At 57.8% G+C, this 17,994-nt stretch overlaps 1 protein-coding gene across 2 annotated transcripts in view; it reads left to right on the top strand.

Annotated features, from left to right (window-relative positions):
* The window catches only part of ACOT7 (acyl-CoA thioesterase 7), a 74,030-nt gene that overhangs the window by 46,060 nt on the left and 9,976 nt on the right, over positions 1 to 17,994 (top strand). For both annotated transcript variants that reach the window (XM_040987826.1, XM_040987827.1), the window contains exon 7: positions 10,669 to 10,785. In XM_040987826.1, coding sequence (XP_040843760.1) covers positions 10,669 to 10,785 — 117 coding nt within the window. The remainder of the gene's footprint in view (positions 1 to 10,668; positions 10,786 to 17,994) is intronic.

Here is a 17,994-nt window from a genome sequence, read left to right as displayed (position 1 = left end):
TGCGTCAGTCCTCACGGTGCTGGGATTCGGTGGGCGCTGGCTGAGACGCCGCGGCAAGCCGAGACAGATGCTAATTTTGCCTTTAGTCTGTGATTCTGTGCCATCATACACGCCCACATCCCAATCCTGGGACTGTCACAGGCTGACTGGCCTTGGGCTCAGGGGCTTGGCCACAGATCCTGTGATGACCACACTGTGGGGGAGGGCCTTCCTGTTTGGGCATGGCTGTGATCCTGTGGCCCCAGCACACACTAACGTGTTTCTCCTTTCCTGGGAGTCTGGACAATCCGTGGCCGTCACCTCTGTGGGGAAGGCGTCCTCGGCTTCTGCCCTCCCCGCCCTCCCCCGCCCTGAGAGAGCCGCTCCAAGTGCCCCCATCCCCTCCTGGAAGCTCTGATGTCCACCTCTTCCGCCCCGGGTGCTTGTGCAGCCTCAAGGCTGAGCAGCAGGTGCCCTTGGACTGGAGTGCAGCTGTGGAAGGGGACTTAGCCGGCAACTGTGCTGGGACAGACCCTGCTCCCTGCTCCATGAGCTGGGGGTCACCTGGCACTTCTATCATTGGCTTTTTAAAGGGGAGCAGCTACGTTTGGCACAGCCCTGCTCTGCGCTCCCCCTGCTCTCAGGGCTGTGCTCGGGCCTGCGACTCGGGTCCTGGGCTGCCCTTGATGTGGGAGCATCACTCGTGGGTTTGAACACATTCTCTGTCAAGCCCACTGGAGACTGGTGGCCTTGGCAAGAGCCAGGCTGCAGTGGCATGTCACAGCCCGACCTCCGTCCGCTTCTAGTGTCCTGGAAGCCTCTTCACAGCCTCCAGCAGCTCTGCCAAGTGCAGCTGCTTGCGACAGTTCTCAGTGGACCACTGCTCGGGTTGGCCGTCCCCGGGGAGCGTCCCTGCATCTTCCTCCCCGGAGCGGAGCACTCCTGCCCTGCACGTGTGCCTGTCTGCCCTTCTGCTGTGGTACGGACTGGCCATCTGGGAGCAGCAGTGTCAGGCTGTGCTCTGGGCTGGTGTCCTTGGCCTTGACAGAAGCCCCAGGGCTGTGCCCCTGAGCTCCCCTCATCAGTGCCCTCCTGGGTGGGACTGTTGGGTGTCCCCTGGCCGTGTGCTCTCTGTATCTTCCTGTGTACTCCCTCTGGGAGCCTCGTGTGTGCGGGGCAGTAGCTAATTGTGACCCTCAGTTACACAATCAGAGTTGATTAGAAGCAAAAGGACGAGAGTTGAGGTGCCTTTGGCCAGGATCGACGTGGAGACAGCTGTCCCCACGGCCAGCCCTGCACCTGTGCCCTGGCCCGGCTCACCCTGGGAGACTGCTGTCACGTGTCACTTCCAGCCCAGGCATTGTGGTTGCTTCTCTGGCTCCCACTCCAGGCATTTAGCACGAGAGAGGCTGGGAGAGACAGGATCTGTATTCTAGAAAAGAAGCTGTCTCGGAGCCAAGCCTGGCTGATGCGTGTGTGGTCCCAGGCAGGCCTCCTTCGGCAGAGGTTTGCTCAGCTCACCTGGTCCAAGGGACACCTCATTGCCATGCTGTTACAAATGCAGATTCTTGGGCCTGAAATGGTAGCCTAGCGGCTAAAGTCCTTGTCTTACACGCACCAGGATCCCATATGGGTGCCAGTTCTAATCCCGGCTGTCCAGCTTCCCATCCAGCTCCCTGCCTGTGGCCTGGGAAAGCAGTGGAAGACGGTCCCTGGGACACTGCACCCACATGGGAGACTCAGAAGAAGCTTCAGACTCCTGGCTTTGGACCGGCACAGCACCGGCTATTGCAGCCAATTGGGGAGTGAACCAGTGGATGGAAGATCTTTCTCCTCCTCTCTGTATATCTGACTTTCCAATAAAAATTAATAAAATCTTTAAAATGCAGATCCTCAGGCCTTGCACCTGGAGGGCAAGATTTGAGGTGGGGCTAGGGAGCTGTGTTTGTTGCATCCCGGGGGCCTCAGAAACCCACGATAGAATGCCTGTGTGTCAGCAAGACTGGCCACTCAGTCCTCACAGCCCGATCCTCTCAGCCATCCCTCCCAACAGCACTTAAATTCACTCCCGTCCACCAGCTCCACTCCCACTGGCCACGCACACCTTCTGTACACACACCCCCGTGGCCCCCGGACCTGGTCTCTGCTTGCCTCCACACCTGCCGTGTCCCTAAGCTTGGAGGCTGCTGTGTGGGCGGCACCCCTGAGCCTGTGCCCTGAACAGCCCTGACCCTCGCTGCCCACGCTGCGTGAGGGAATTGGGCATGAGCTGAAGGACTGGTAAAGGCTGGTTATTTTTATAGCTTTTATTTTATTTTTTTATTAGCTTTATTGCAGGCAGAGGAGAGGATGTTCTACTTCTGGGGAGCTCAGGCTGTTTGCTGCATCCAGCGTTTATAAAACACGAGTGTGGTCATGAACTTGGCCACGTAGAACTGGGAGACATTCCTGCAGGACTTGCTGGTCATGAACTTGGCCACGTAGAACTGGGAGACATTCCTGCAGGACTCGCTGGTCCATGAGGGGAGGTCTGGGAATCTTGAAAAGGAAGGCATTTCCTGTTGGAATGGGGGGGTGGTGACCAAAGATGTTCTCGGAAAAGTGGGTAACCTTGAGCTTGTGTTACTTAAAAAGGGAAAAGGCTTGTGCCCTGGAGCTGGGAACCCCGGGCGGGAAGGCGGGACTGGGTGGGAGCGGGCTGGCCATGTCCTCCCATCCCCTCAGACACCCGAGCCCTCTGGCTGGGTACCCAGCCCCCTCCCGGCCCTCTGCAGCAGTCTCCCCTCCCTCAGCTGCCTGATGCCAGTGCAGAGACACCTCAGGGTGTCTCCAAGGTGCCTGGTCTGCACCTTCGACCCAGGTGATGCCACAGGCACCCTGGGTGAGGGTGGTAAGTGGCCTGCTGCCCTTGGGGGATGGCTGTGGCCACAGGACGGAGGCCAGACCTGTGCTGCATGGAGTCTCCTTCCACGAACCAGGAAGAGACTGCTGGGACTGCAGCTGGCATAGGGCACCAGCAGGGGGCAGTCTTTCTTTCCCTGGCAGAGTGAGTGTCCATTCCAGCCTGGAGCCCTCAGAGCCACTGGCACTGCCCCCTCCCCTGCTGTCCTAAACCCACCCCAAACGCATCCCTCCTGCCTCGATCCTATGATGGGCTGTCACCAAAGCCAATGGCAGAGCTGGTGCTGCCCCCACCCCTGCCTTCCGCATCCTTTCCCCAGACACCACCTCAGCTTTCCCACGTCCACTGCAGCCCTTCGGTACTCAGCCGTTCCCACCTCGGCTGCCTCACACTCCAGCTCGTCCCCTGAGGTGGCCGGCCAGCTCCTGCCCCAACCTCTGTCCTCGGGACCTCTGGCCATGCTCTGGGGCCCACACTGAGCCGCCTGGGGCTCCACTGCCCCCTACTCCCCGCCTCCTGGCCACCTCTGCCTGCTGGCGTCCTAGCTGCCCTTCCTTCTTGCAGACTCCCAGCGTCAACTGTCAGCCATGACTGTGGCTCGACCTTCATGGCCTCTCAGTTCTCGCTCCTTCCACAGCTGCCTCCTACTCCCAGCATGACCACTGTCCCCACCTGGGTCTTCCTTGGGGAGAGGTTGGGGGGGCCACACTGTGGAGGAGAACTGCAGCTTGCCTGGCCAGGCTGCCCGTGAGCCCTCCGGGAACCGTGTCCTCCTAGAGGCCTCTCCGGCTCCTGCCTCTGCCCTCGCGCCCTCTCCTCGCTGGGCCCCAGGCCCTGTGTGGCTCTGCACCCTCTCCCCTCCACCAGGTCTTGATGCCTTCCTCCAGGCACCCAGATCCTCCCTGCCCCGCCCCGTTCCCTCGGCTAAAGCACTTGATGTATGGCATGTTCTCCTGGCTGTCGCTCCTCACATGGGGTTAGAGGGACTTCTGTCTTGCTCATGGCTGTGTCCTGCTCAGGAGGAGACGTTCAGTAACAGAAGGCCTGTGAAGAGGAAGATGAGCCCCGCTTCCCGCCCCCAGGCCTGTGCAGTCAGCCTGGCTGAGGAGCAGACCAGACTGGGGGCGGTGCCCTCTCCAAGCTGGCAAGTCTGGCACCAGCCCTGGTGCATCGAGGCCCTGAAATGGGCATTGCATATGGGTCTGCAACAGCTCCCGTGTGACTGGCAGCTGGGCATGGACATCCAGCTCCGGTTCCTGATGTTGTGGGCTGCATGGCTTAGCAGACTCTTGTGGGGAGGCGGTGCGGGCAGAGCAAGGGACAGGCCCAAGGCGGAGCAGAGAGAAGCCCTGTAGCCCACGCAGACAACAGCAGGGGTGTAGCCAAGGCACTCCTGGTCACGGTCGCCTTGGGGACAGGTGGCAAAGAAGCGCTCTGCATCTGTGGGCGGATGGGATTCACTGCAGTCAGGTGTAGCCGCTGCCCCGGGTGTGGGGTCTCCGGGCCCTCATACCCCGCTGTGTGGCAGGCAGCATGGGGGGGGGGGACAAGGAAGAAAGGGGATCAGGGTGCGTGTCCTGCTCTAATGGCACCTGCAGATCACACACAGGGCAAGCGAAGATGAGGCTGGCCCAGCACTGTCTGACGAGCCGTGCTCCCCCTGCGCCTCACCTCCAAGGAGTCACGACTCTTGGAAATGGTCCCGCAGCCAAAGCCCCATGGAGCAGCTACCCCTGCTGCTCTGTCCCCGGCACCCTTTTTCTTAGTGTTAAAGATTTATTTATTTTTATTAGAAAGGCAGAGAAGGACAGACAGTGCTTCCATCAGCTGATTCTCCAAATGACCACAATGACTGGAGCTGAGCTTATCTGAAGCCAGGAGCTTCCTCTGGGTCTCCCACATAAGTGCTGGGTTCCAAGGCTTTGGGCCGTCCTCCACTGCTTTCTCCAGCCAAAGCAGGGGGCTGGATGGGGAGTGGAGTAGCTAGGATTAGAACCAGTGCCCATGTGGGATGCCAGTGCTTGGAGGTTGAGGATTAGCCAGCTGAAACAACGCACCGGCCGCCGTGGCCACCCTCTCTTGCCCAGGCCTCTGAGCGTGTCTGCATCCTGCTCCTGATGCCCAGTTTGGAAACAGGGAAGGCACAGCCTTCACGCAGCAGAAAGTGCCCGTGACCTCCTGTTCTGTGGTTGGCATCAGAGCGTCTACTGCCCTTAACCCCAGGTGGGTCTGTTGTGTGGCCAGGCAGGTGTGAACACTAGTCCCCTTCCCACCTGTGTCCTGTTTTTCTCATGAGAAACCCATCAGCCAGGGGCGAGTGAGTGGCACGGTGCCTGGCACTGGGATGCCCATGTTGTCATCAAAACATCTGTGTTCGAGTCCCTTCCTGCTGTTGCCCACGGTGGGAGGCACTGTGATAGCTCAGATGGGTGGGTACCTGCCGCTCTCATGGGGGTCCTGGTTAGACTTCCTGGCCCCAGGCTTCACCCCACACCATTCCCGACCACTGTACGGGCATCCGGGGAGTGAACCAGTGAATGCACAGTTCTGCTTGGCTGTGTCTGTCTCTGCCTTGCAAATAAACGTAATCAAACAACTTTGAGGCACTCGCCATCTTGACTCTGCAGTGCTCGCAGGATCATAGCCAGCACGCCTCTGCCTGTGGTCACAGTTCCTGGAAGCGCCTGCCTGTGGGGCTGGAAGGGCTGGCCAGGGCCCACTGAGAGGCTGTTAGTTAGCTGGGTCTCGTAATAGCCCCTTGTCAGTATGCAGGAGTGGGGTATTTAAAATAAGATGAAGTTACTATCTTTTTCCTAATATAGGAGGCTGGCACCCACACTCCATCAGTGGGGGTTAAATATAGAAATGGGGGCATATCAGTCCCTCCCACAGTGCAGTCAGTGGCTCCAGGGCTCTGGCTGCTAACCACTGCTTTGGGTTGAGGCCCTGATCCAGCCAGCCGGGCCTCGGGAAAATAAAATTAAGCCTCTATTTTTAAGCCAGTCAGCACATTGTCGATATTAAGGTGGGGGTGCCCATTAGCAGTTAAATGTTAGATTCAAAAATATCTTTGGTACCCAGTGTTTACCCATACATTAGTGCTGAGTGGGTCTCCCTTTTTTCCTCCCCCTAATGCCTGAAACAAGCGCCATCTCTGAAGACAGCAGATGCTACAATTTTGTTGTCATCTTAGTTACAAATCTGGGGAAACTGCCGTGGTAGCTGCGCTTTGCCAAAGCTGCTTCCCAGTGTTGGCAGCACCATGGTGCCTGTGACAGGACGTGGTGAGGAGGCTTACAGTGGGATCCTGGAAAGAGGCATTTCGGCAGGCTGCAGCCACCATGGCAAAGGCCAAGACGGGTGATGGGCTGTGCCAAGCTGGGTCAGAGCAGGCACGGGCATGCACCAAGAACTATGGCTGGGTTGTGGTTCCCACTGATGAGCATGGTGGCTGGAATATGGTTGGCAATCTGGGCTGGGCATGACTGCAGAGTCCCTTATAGCATGGGTGTGGACTGGGCCTGGGCTGTCCCAGACCGGGCTAGACTCCAGCACCCACTGGTGCTCATGAGAGCCTGGGTGGATGTAGGACAGGCTGGGCTAGGTCTTAGCTCCGGCTGAGCCACGCAAGAGCTGTGTCTAGGTGTGGACCAGAATGGACGCAGGCCAGTTGGGAAAGGCCACTGTTCCTGCCAGGACAGGAGGTGGGCTAAGTCAGCCTGTGCCAAGGACCCACTGGTACTGCAAAATCTGGCACTGGGAGCAGACCTGGTAGAAGAGCTCAGGGTACTCCTACAGAGAGTAGGAGACATAGAAATAGCTTCCATCTGCTGGTTCACTCCCCACGTGCCCATACTGGCTGGAGTTGAGCTGATCCAAAGCCAGGAGCAAGGAGCCTCTTCCAAGTCATCCAAGCAGGTGCAGGGTCCCACAGCTTTGGGCCATCCTCTGCTGTTTTTCCAGGCCACGGGCAGGGAGCTGCAGGGGAAGTGGACTAGATAGACACAAATCAGTGCAAATAAGGTGAGGATTCAGCCACTAGACTGTTGTGCCGGTCTCTGACCTTGTCACTTCTCTCAGCCACAGGAATGGGCAGCTTCCACACAGGCCTGCAGGGACTCAGGGCAGCTCTTCTCCAGGAAGGCAAGAGAGGGCTTGCCATCAGCGTCCGGTTGTAGACAGTTCCCTTCCTTCTGAGTGGCCACCAGAGCGCAGGTGACACGTTGTGTTGCAGCAGACCCACTTAACCGTCCATTTCTGGGGTCCACTACAGCCACATTTAAAAGTGCCATGTAGAAGCCACTGGAGGAGGCTGGAGGCTCAGGCGGCTGTTGGGCAGTTCCCAGCCAGGCCTGTCTCCTCTGGCTTGGCCCGGCTTCAGCCCCTGCTGGGCCAAGAGCCCGCCTTTGAAGGGCAAGCATCGGTGATTGGACAATACTGGAGTTTCCCCAGGAGTGTAATACAGGTTTTCTGTGCAGTGAGTTCAGCTGCTGTGGCCTCCTGGGGTGCAGGCTTATGGGAGGGACCATGTGCATCCAGCTGAGGGCCCCTGTGACTGGCGGTGTTGTGACCCTTCAATGCCCTGGTCATCTGCCGTGGTACCAGTCACTGTTCCCACACGTGGCACCAAGCCCCAGTCTGGATCTCATCTCCTACACCCAGCTCCCTGATTTGGGCAGAACACTGGCTCTGTCCCTCAGACACAGCCTCTCCACACAACCACACGGCATGCCTCAGAGGCTGCGGGGCCTCCATGCTGGGCCCGGGAGTTGGCTCGCGGTGCTGAGAGGCCTTTGGGCAGCGCCACCCTGCTGCTGCAGGTACTAGCACACCCCTATGCAGCTCTCGTGGCATTGCATGTGTCCACGAGCCCTGGAGGAAGCGGCCTGTGGGCATACGCCCTCTCTTTGGCTCCTTAATGCTTGTGTATCTATGCACAGAGGTGCACGCTAGCACAGCACATAGGCCTGAAGCCAGGGTGCCTGTGTAGGCAAGGCCCTGTGTTCGGACCGTGCCTGTACCCTCCTGAACCCAGCGTGTGCGCCTCTCTGTGTAGCTTATCCCTCAGAGATGTTCTGCTTCTCTTTCCTTTGCTGATCAGCTAGCTCCAGACCTCGCATCTCCCCAGATCAAACTGACAGTGAGCTTAGCAGATGTCCATGTGTACCACAAGCTTCCTGTGCGGCCAAGCCCGGGTGACCCCAGGGTGCATCCCATCACTCGTGTCACGCCCGTGTGTGGGCGCTGTTGTCTCATCTAGGGTGCGGAACCCAAGGCGAGGCAGGTGTACGAGCAGGTGGTTCTATAAGAGCAGCTGTGTCAACTCCCACCCAGCGTCATGGCCATGCCTTCCCTATCGGGAGCAGGATCCTCTTATTCGTTAAGAAACACATTGATATAGAAACATTTTTTTTAAATCAGGATTGTGGCTTTGCCTTTTTTTTTAAAGATTTATTTATTTATTAGAAAGGCAGATATACAGAGAGGAGGAGAGACAGAGAGGAAGATCTTCCGTCTGATGGTTCACTCCCCAAGTGAGCGCAACGGCCGATGCTATGCCGATCCAGAGCCAGGATCCAGGAACTTCTTCTGGGTATCCCACATGGGTGCAGGGTCCCGAAGCTTTGGGCCATCCTCTCCTGCTTTCCCAGGCCACAAGCAGGGAGCTGGATAGGAAGTGGAGCTGCTGGGATTAAAACTGGCATCCATATGGGATCCCAGCGCGTTCAAGGTGAGGACTTTAGACACTAGGCCACGCCGCCGGGCCCGTCTTTGCCTTTTAAAAATAAAAACAAAAAGCCAACTTTTGTTACAGAAATGGAGAGGTCAAGCCCCCAGGTGTGTGTCCCTCTGGCTTCGCCCCTTATCTCCGGGTGTTCAAATCTCAGGCATCCTACATAGGTGACTCCCTAAGTAGATGCTCTGACATCTGCAGCACCCTGATCACACCCTCCCAAACAAGGTTCCAGGGCCCCTGTGTCCTCACACACCCAACCCACGGTCCTCCCCGGCCATCCTCAGCCTGTGGCCGTTCCCCTGTTGGCACCCCATGTGGCAGTTGTGTGGTTTTAGTGTGGGACATGTGATTGGTGTGGTTCCTAAGAGACGAGAGCTGAGCGGGTGGAGGCAGAAATGCAGGCACAGGGTTCAGCCTGTTCCCTTGCCCACGACCCCACCTGCCCGCACTTTTCCTGACGTGCAAACCTGCCTTTTACAAGGAGAGGGGAGGGGGCCTGGTTTTTTATCTCTGCATTTTTAGAAACCATTCCATACTCTAGGGATTCAAATGCTCACAGCTTTCCAGCTGGTAGGCTGATCGATATCACTTTGAAGCTTTGAAGGACCAACAGATGGGTTGATATCGGCAGCCCAGTCCAGCCTCCTGAGAGGGACAGTGTACATTTTTAATGAAATAAAATACATGCGGTGCTCAATATTCTGTGGCCCTTGGCGTCCAGCTTCTCTCCCTTGGTGTGGCGTTCTGAGCTGTGCCACATCATAGCGGGTATCATTCCATGGCATGGATCACGCCCCCTCCTGTTCGGCTGTGCCCGCACCATGTGCTGGAGTCCAGCTCCGGCCAAGTTTGGGACTCGTGAAGGGTGTGTAGAGTAGGCATAAAGAGGAAAGAAATTGACCACTACAATTTCAGGATCATAATGAACAGTGCAAGAATGCTTCACAAATTCTTCATACCTTCAACTTTCTAAGGATAGTCCTGCCAATTGTTTCCCCTTGAGGCAGGATATCCGCCGGCCTAATCCTGAGGTCTGGAAGTTCTCAACAGATGGCACAAATCAATCAGTAACACATTCCTACTACAATCCTCATTCCACAGCTCAGTCTTGGATCAGTTAAGGGAGGAAATGCACCACAGAAGGAAGGACCTGAAGATCAGGGAAAGAAGGAAAGAACCTAACATAGATTCCCACTGCAGCCAGGGACGTAACAGCCTGGGTTAGTGTATGGTCAATGGGGCAGCTGAGACAGCACGAACAGTAAAAGGCCCTTTTGCAAGGCGTTGTCAGCAACATCAACTTCCAAGCTCACATTGATAGTAAAGACCCACTCCGCAGTGGCAGACAAAGCCTAAATAGATGACAGAAATCTCAGCGGGGTTGTCCGGTGTCCGTGCATAGGGAGGTGGAGATGCCTTCCGGTGGATGCAGAGGCATCCGCCAGGCCCTGCCACGGAGCGGGAAATTCCTTGCAGCCTTGCCTGCAGTGGAACAGTTCTCTTCACACCTCCGTGTCCTCCATACCCACTGCACAGACCCCAGCACTGGTGGACACCTGCTTGTCCCCGCTGGTCAGCTGGCTGTGGGGTAACATTTGTGATGGCTGTGTACAGGCGTTTCTCTGAACATACTTGTTTTGATCTCTCAGAAATGGAGTTGTTGGGCCATATGGCTCCTCTGTTCTCAGCCTTTTAAAAAACTCCCATTTCTAAAGCAGCTGCCTTGTTTTCCACCCCGTCCTGGGGGTGGCTTCTGCCTTCCCTGCAGCCTTGTTTGCACCTGTTACCCTCTGACTTGCTTGCCCCCATCCCGTCTCGGCAAACGCACACATCCCTGGCAGCTGTGGCAGGGAGCAGAGTGTGTAGGGTGAGGAGAAGGGTTGTTGCCCTGTGTGGGTCTCGGGCATCTGCCAGGGTCATTTGTCAGAGCTCCTCAGGAAACTGGCGCTGAGTGGGCCACAGGGGGCATGTGGGCGCAGCTCTGGGTGGGCCACATGGGGATGTGAAATGGCCTGCCTCCCCTCATGTGCCTTGTACCTCTGCTTCACAGGTGTCACCATGAAGCTCATGGATGAGGTAGCTGGCATTGTGGCCGCACGCCACTGCAAGACCAACATCGTCACCGCTTCCGTTGACGCCATTAATTTCCATGACAAGATCAGGAAAGGTACAGAATGGGAGATGGGAAGGGAGTGGTGCTGAGGTCCCCGTGCCTCCCAGGTGGTGCTCCCTGGGTCTCTTGTGCCATTGTGGCTTAGTTTACGCCGTGCCACCTGTGGGTTGAGCTGCAGGGCATTAGAATATGTGCTTGCTTGGTTCTGGCTGCTGTAAGACTGGGATTGGTGACGAGGTCTGAGCTTCCAATCTGGTGAAACCCACAGCACAGACAGCTCCATGGAGAGTCCTGTGCTTGGCTGCCGTGGCCATAAGCACCAAACCAGCAGCAAACATCCCAGTGAGGGCAGTGATTTGGTGGTGACAGGAGCAGCACAGGGAAGCCTTCGGCGGCCAGCCCTGCCCGTGCCCTCAGCGGCCTTGCACCCATGTCCAGGACCTCTGTGCGTGCTTGTGGAAATGAGGTGGCATTTCTGTCTGTACCAGGTGTCCCAGCTGAGCCTGTGTCGCCCCTCCTGCATGGGGCAAAGGGCATCAGACCCACCCAGCCTTTACTTTTTGGAGGAAGCAGTCGGTAGGGCTGCTCCCTGTGGGGTGGGGGTGTGGGGGGTGACAAAGTGAAAGAAATGCCAGCGAGGCACTCCTCACCACACCCTGGTCCCCAACCTTCGTGGTGCCCCAGCCCAGCTGTGGTGCTCTCTGGCAGCTGGCAGGTGGCAAGGCAAGGACCTGAAGGGGCAGGTGAAGTCACGGGAATTCTAACAGTTTGAGGGAAGGGCTTGGACAGTCTGTCGCGTGGCTCTCTTCCTGGCAGCGGTGTGCCTCCCATCTCTCCTCAGGTGACCTGCTCTGTAAACATTAGAGGGAAGATGCCGTGTCTTGTGCCTGGGGAAGTCGCCCTGATGACACGCACACCTTTCCTGGCGCCAGGGGAGGACCCTGACAGCCCTGACACACTCTGATTGTCCTGTGAGGACTGTGCCAGCCAGGCCCCTTAGCATCAGCACGCAGGGCTTGAGGCTGACGCCACTGCAATCAGAACAGTTGGAAAGAGGACACCCCCCACCACTCTTCACTCTCAATTCTTGCTCAGACAGAGGTGGGTAGCTGCAGTGGCTGAGAGTGACTTACTTGAAAGTCAGAGTTACAGAGGGGGGCAGAGACGAAGACCCCCGTGCACTGGTTCGCCCTCCACGGGCCAGGGCAGGACCAGGAGCTGAGTTCAGGTTTCCCACAGGAGTGGGCAGGGACCCGAGTACTCGAGCCGTCCTCTGCTGCAGCGTCTGGGGTTTACCTTAGCAAGAGGCTGGAATCAAGAATAGCGGGGAGCACTCGTGTAGGACTTTCAGAGGTCCCATGTAGTGGCTTAGCCATTGCTCCAGAGGCCCCACACAGAAGCTGTCACTTTTGGTAGGCATTCCTGTGGGTCAGTGTGCTCCCAGAATCCAGGATGGGGCTGGCCGAGTGTCCTCGCCCGGTTGCCACTGCCATGAAAGGCTGCAGGGCAGAGTCGTACTCAGTACTGACTGGATTCCCCCCATACCCGCCTGCCTTGGCTTTGGCCTTGGGTCTGTGCCGCCAAGGCCTGTTGCAGCCAGCTCTACCTGGAGCGGAGACAGAGCTGCCATTGTCCTATGCTTGCTGTAAACAGAAAGAGCGGCTGTAGAGTGATTGTGCGTGCGCCCAGGTCCTCCAGGGGCCAGCACTGTCACACCTGATTTGTTCTCCGCCAGAGGAGTGACACGCTCGAGTCGTCAGCTTATTTCCTGCTCTCTCCCTGGCAGCCAGGGTTTCAGTGCTGGCAGCAGAATCTGCAGGAGCTTCATGGGCTGTGTGACATGTCGCCTTAGGCCCACGGGGTCTGGCCTGGGTTCCTGATATGCGTGGGGTGGGTCAGAGCAGACAGTAGACCGCCACAGTCGCTTGTGGACCTCAGGACTCCAACACTTCCTTCCATGCCACCGTCCATGGGCCCCGCTCATTGCCTTGGGTTGTGTGAGGCACCATGAGAAGGCTGTGCCAATGACCCAAGCCTCCCGTGTGAGCTGCACACGCCAGGGGCTTGACATGGCAGCTAGCATCCAAGACCAAGGTGTGACAAGGCCACGTCCTCACCCTTCCTGCCTGCCTGCAGCCCCTGTGTCTCTGGGTGCTAGTTGGTTTCCTGGCTGTGGTGGCAATGCTGTGACCTCTGCCTCCACGGCCTCCCCTCACTGTCCCTCTCTAAGTCTCTTCTGGCTCTCCAGGGACACTTGCCGTAGGGTTAGGGTCCTCTGACTGGTCCAGCATGACTACGCCTCAAGGCCTCGCCGTGCTCACAGCTGTGGAGCTCCTGACTGTCGGGCTCCGGCACTCTTCAGCCACTGCAGGAGCTGCTGTTGTCGCCCTGCTGAAATCCGAGTGGCTCACACCTCCCCCAGCCCCCAGCTGCCACTTGCCAGCGTGCATGTGGGTCCAGGAGGGAGGGGCGGGCCTGCAGCCTGCTGGTGATGATGGCTGGCCTGGCTCTGGGTGCAGTCCCGTGAGCGCAGGGCTGCAGCCTTGCTGTCCAGGGCTCCTGGTGAAGGAGCAGCATGAGTCCTCTGAGCTGAGTCAGGAGGGAAGCAGGGTGGGAACACACCCATCAGCCCTGGCGAGCAGAGTTGAGTGGCTGGGACGATTCCGGGGTCAGCCAAGGCGCCGCTCGTGTCATTGCTGGGGCAGTAACTCAGTTTGGAGTCCAGGGTAGCATTCAGTCAGGATAAAGATTGTATATATCATGATATTTTGGTGCTTTTGGGGACACCCCTTGCTCTTGTCTGGGCCACTGCAGTGCCAGCCTTGCCCCTCACCAGCCACCAGAGATGCTGCTGCTGAACTGTCACTCCTGTGCTCACAGCTGGCTGCCTGTGTGTGAAGCACCAGGCACTTCAAGTGCCACCTGTCACAGCGTCTGGCAGCTGTGTGGCAAGGTAGGCGCACTGCAGGCAGCAGGGACAGAGGAGGGAGCTTCGTCTGTGAGGCTGCATCTTGTTTAGCCTCAGTGTCCCCGACCCAAAGTGCGGTCTGCCCGCCTCGCAGGGTTCCTCGTCTGGCACAGTGCATCAACCTCCCCTGGTCCTGCACAGGTGTCCCCGACAGCGAGGCCCACGGCCGGCTGGTGCCCGTGCAGGTGTCCCTGACAGCGAGGCCCACGGCCGGCTGGTGCCCGTGCAGGTGTCCCCGACAGTGAGGCCCACGGCCGGCTGGTGCCTGCACAGGTGTCCCCGACAGTGAGGAAGGGCCACTGCCCACACGGGTGTCCCCGACAGCGAGGCCCACGGCCGGCTGGTGCCCGCGCAGGTGCCCACGCGGGTGTCCCCGACAGCGAGGCCCACGGCCGACCGGTGCATGACAGCAGGTGCTTCACGTGCTCCATCTCGTTTGTTGTCGAGACGTGAAAGTGAAAGTGCCCCGGGAACCGCTAAGAAGTGAAAGGGGAAAGTGGCTATATTTAGTGTGGTAGTTTCAGGGTGTTGGGTTAGAAAGCCTGAAGCTGCACTTTTCCAGAGAAGTGATCGCCTGGGAAAAGGAGGAATCTTCTAGAAAAGGCTTTGTGTTATCTAAGAAGTAGCAGGGCTGGTTCCTTCTCCACATTCTCCTTAAGAAACTTTATTGTTACAGTTCCTCTTGAAGTATAGTTGTCACACCATTCCTCAGCTTGCAAGCACTTGACCACCTCGCTTCGCAGGCTTGCTAACAGCTATTCTTTTTAATTATTTTGTTTTCTTTTCCCAATCGCTGGCACTCTGCTGAAGTCTGGCCGCCACTGGCCCAGAAACGATGCCCATGTGCCAAAGCAGCCGGACTGGGCCATCTGCCAGTTGAATGGGCGCGCCATCCAGGCGGCTCAGCAGCTGTTTGAGAGCAGAGTGGCTGTAGCTCACAGCACGACCCCTCCAGGTACTCCTGGGGCTCTGCTCTCCTCCCTCAGGCTGCCAGGCCTTGTACCAAGTGCTGCAGCCTGCTCACCTCTCCCAAGGCCCAGTGAGGATGCAACAAGCCCTGACCGCTTCTCCCATCTGGAAACCGCAGTGCCAAGAGGGCGAGAACCTGCCCACGGCCCCGGGGCCGGTGCTTTTCGGAGCTGAAAGAGGAGGGAGGCTGGCAGACAGATTTGAACCTAAATCTGGTGTCTCCTGACAGCTGGCTCAACCACAAGCCATCCGCTGCATGGACCCTGTTAGGAGCCCTCCGTGGATGTAAGGTGGGTGAGGCAGTGCCTGCTCTGGGTGCCAAGTGGCTGCGGCTGTCCCCCATGTCCTTGGGCCTAGACTTCTGGCTCTGTGGCAGCTTGCAAATGACTCAAGCCCTAGAGCGGGCACCCTCCCATCAGCCCCGACTCTGGCCCTTTGTTTGGCTGAACGCCAGTGAGGCCCGTGTGGCCCTGAGGTCCGTGTGGCCTGTGTGGGTCTTTACCCCTAGCAGCGCCACATGTTCTGTGTTCCGTTGGTTCTGCCTGCAAGAACTACTTCTGCTGTCCCCAGAGATAGCCCTGCCCACACGGGCTCTTTAACCTATAATTAAAATTAAATGAAATTTAAAAATAATTAAATGAAATTAGAAATGTGATTCCTCAGTCACATGAGCCCCATTCTGAGTGCTCGATCCCACAGGTGGCCTGTAGCTGCTATACTGGGCAGTGCGGACGTGGGACGGTGCACTGTTGTGGAGGGCTCTGTCCCACGACTTCTTTGGACGCCCCTGGCCCAAGGGGCCTGTACTCAAGCTCTGAAGGGACGTCCTTTGGTCTCGCTGGGGCCCAGCCCTGGAGCAGTGACCCCAGGCTGCCCCACTTGGGGCTTCATGCTCTGCTGGGACCCACAAGGGGAGTTGGATTGCTGCTCCAGCTCGCAAAGGCAGTCGAGTAAGTGACCACAGGCCTCCAGGCTGGCAGTGTGCCATCGCCCACACAGGCATCAAGCAGTCTGCCCACCCACAGCCCTCGGCCTGCCTGTGGCTGCGGGAGTGGCTGCCTCGCCACTGCAATCTCCTTGGAACTTCCGTCAGTCTCTAGGCTCCTTTCAGTATTGGAGCATTCCTGGTTGAATCCAGAAACATGGCAAGTGGCAGGAAGGTTCTTAGAATTTCCCTGTATGTGTCACAGCGTACCTGCCCCTTAGTTCAGTTACTCAGAGTCCTACGTCACTGATGGCAGTGAGCTGCAGCCATGTAGTGTGGCCGCACACCCACTTAGGGGACTGTAGCGGCTGCCTGTGGCTGCTGTAATGAATTCACCACAAATTGTGTGGCATGGATTGCCATGCAGGATGCCCTCCCAGCTCGAGGAGTCAGATGCCTGGCACTGCCCCCCCAGGCCAGCATCATGGTGTTGGGGCTGTGTGGATGCCCCTCTGCAGGTTATGGAGGAAACGCCCACTCTGTGCCCCTGCATCCTCAGAGCCCTGGGAGGGGGCATGTGGAGACAGCTGCTAGTACCTGCTGTCGTCAGCTGGGTGCCCGGGCCCCACCGTCTCAGCTCAGCCCAGGCATGCTGCTGGAAACCTTTCCTTGCCCAGCAAGATGTGGGGTTCATGTACCATAGGTGGGTTCATGCCCAGAGCTGTGGACCACTGCACACTCTTCCTTGGGTGTCCCCAGGTGCCTGGCAGCTCTGGGCACTTGTGCTGTGACAATCTGCGGCCTTCTCCTAGGGGGAGCGGGCCGGGAGGTGGGGCCAGCTCTGTCCTGGTGTCAGACCCAGGACTGGTCTTTCAACACTGGGTTTTGCATTAAGTCCTGGAGAGTCTGCAGCCAAGTCAGGTTTTTTGTTTCGATTGTCTTCCTGTGTGTCCTACTGTGGAGTTTGCATCCCATTCATAAGAATTCTGGCTCTCTGAAAGGCGAAATGTCTCCGGTTGGGGCTGTAATTGGCAATTTTCCTGCCTCGTATGAAGAGTAATTCTGTTAGGTCCCTTCAGGGACTCTGCTTTTGCTGTTCTGTCTGTGCTCGCAGAATCAGCCTTCTGCGTTGTCTGCAGTCATTGCTTCCGATTCTAGCACGGGTGACAGTGTGGGCAGGAGAGCTGCGTGCCCCGAGGAGCTAGGGCGACGGCCCATCTCTCCGATGCAGGCCGCTGCGGCCAGTTCTTGCTGTTCTCGCTGCGGCCATGCTCGCTGGAGTCTCTCAGCCGTGCCTTTAGCTGGTGTGGGAGAAGGAGCGGGCTCCTATGTCTCGGCTGCTGACCTGGGTGGTAAATGTCACCCTCAGGGAAAGGGGATTAGAAGACCTTTGGGGAAGGGAACAGAGTCCCAGGGCTGCCCTGCCCCCTGTGTACATTCACGGCTGTGTTGGATGCTCTGTGTGTGGCCCTGCACCTTACAGCTCAGTCTTGCCACCAGCTACTCACCATGTGGCTCCTTCCTTTTCTCCCAGAAATGGCCATATCCGGCACGAAGCACCCCCTGTAAGTATGAAGTTGAATGTGGCATGGAATGTTCTAGAATCTTTAACATTGAATAACCCCACAGCACTCGCATTTGTCTCGTCCTCTGGTCTCTAAACATGTCTTGTGTAGCTTCTTGGAGCCGGGACATTGAAAGCCCCAGGGTCATGTTGGAAGGTATCTATTGGGCATTCCTTGAGCCAGGAGATGGGAGGCCGTTCTGGGCCTCAGCCAGGTCCCAGTGTCTGCCGTGGAAGCTCCCAGGGGTTTGTGCAGCCTCACACTGGTGACATCATCGAAGATAATGCTGACCATGGACCCCAGGCCAGCGCGGCTGGTTTCCTTCCATCGTGCCGTTCCCTCAAGAGCAGGTTCTCAGTGAGGTTGAAAGGTTGTGTGGAGGGCAGGGAGGCCCGAGGCCAGCTGGCAGGAAGGACCTTGAGCCTCTGAGGGCAGGGCATGAGGGAGGCACATGGGTCGGGGTGAGGGGAGAAGGCCCTGGGGCTTGCCGTTAAGGGCATGGAGCTTCAAGCTTTGTCCCCTGGTGCTGAAAGGCAGTGAGCTCCTGCTGTGGCACCTGGCGTCTGTGGGAGGAAGTTCTGGTGCCATGGGTTCCCACTGGGGGAGGGTACAGGAGGGCTGGGGACTGGTCTGCATGGCTGCAGCGCACGGGGGCTTAGGACCACAGTGAGCTTGGAAATGTGGCCTGTCTCTGTCAGCTCAGTGTTGAGAACCTAGAACCACCGAGGGTGAGGTGCTGGAAGGTTCTCTTGTGCTCAGAGCAGCCCGGGGCAGTGGAAGGCCATGTGGCCAGGGCAGGTCACAGACTGGACTCTCACCTATGGAAGGGCAGAAGG

The sequence above is a fragment of the Ochotona curzoniae genome, unplaced genomic scaffold (assembly GCF_017591425.1).
Source record: "Ochotona curzoniae isolate NIBS_2020 unplaced genomic scaffold, NIBS_Ocur_1.0 contig_4792, whole genome shotgun sequence".
NCBI classification, from domain to species: Eukaryota; Metazoa; Chordata; class Mammalia; order Lagomorpha; family Ochotonidae; genus Ochotona; species Ochotona curzoniae.
Note: the sequence above shows the minus strand (reverse complement) of the source record. Positions and strands in the feature narration are given on the sequence as shown.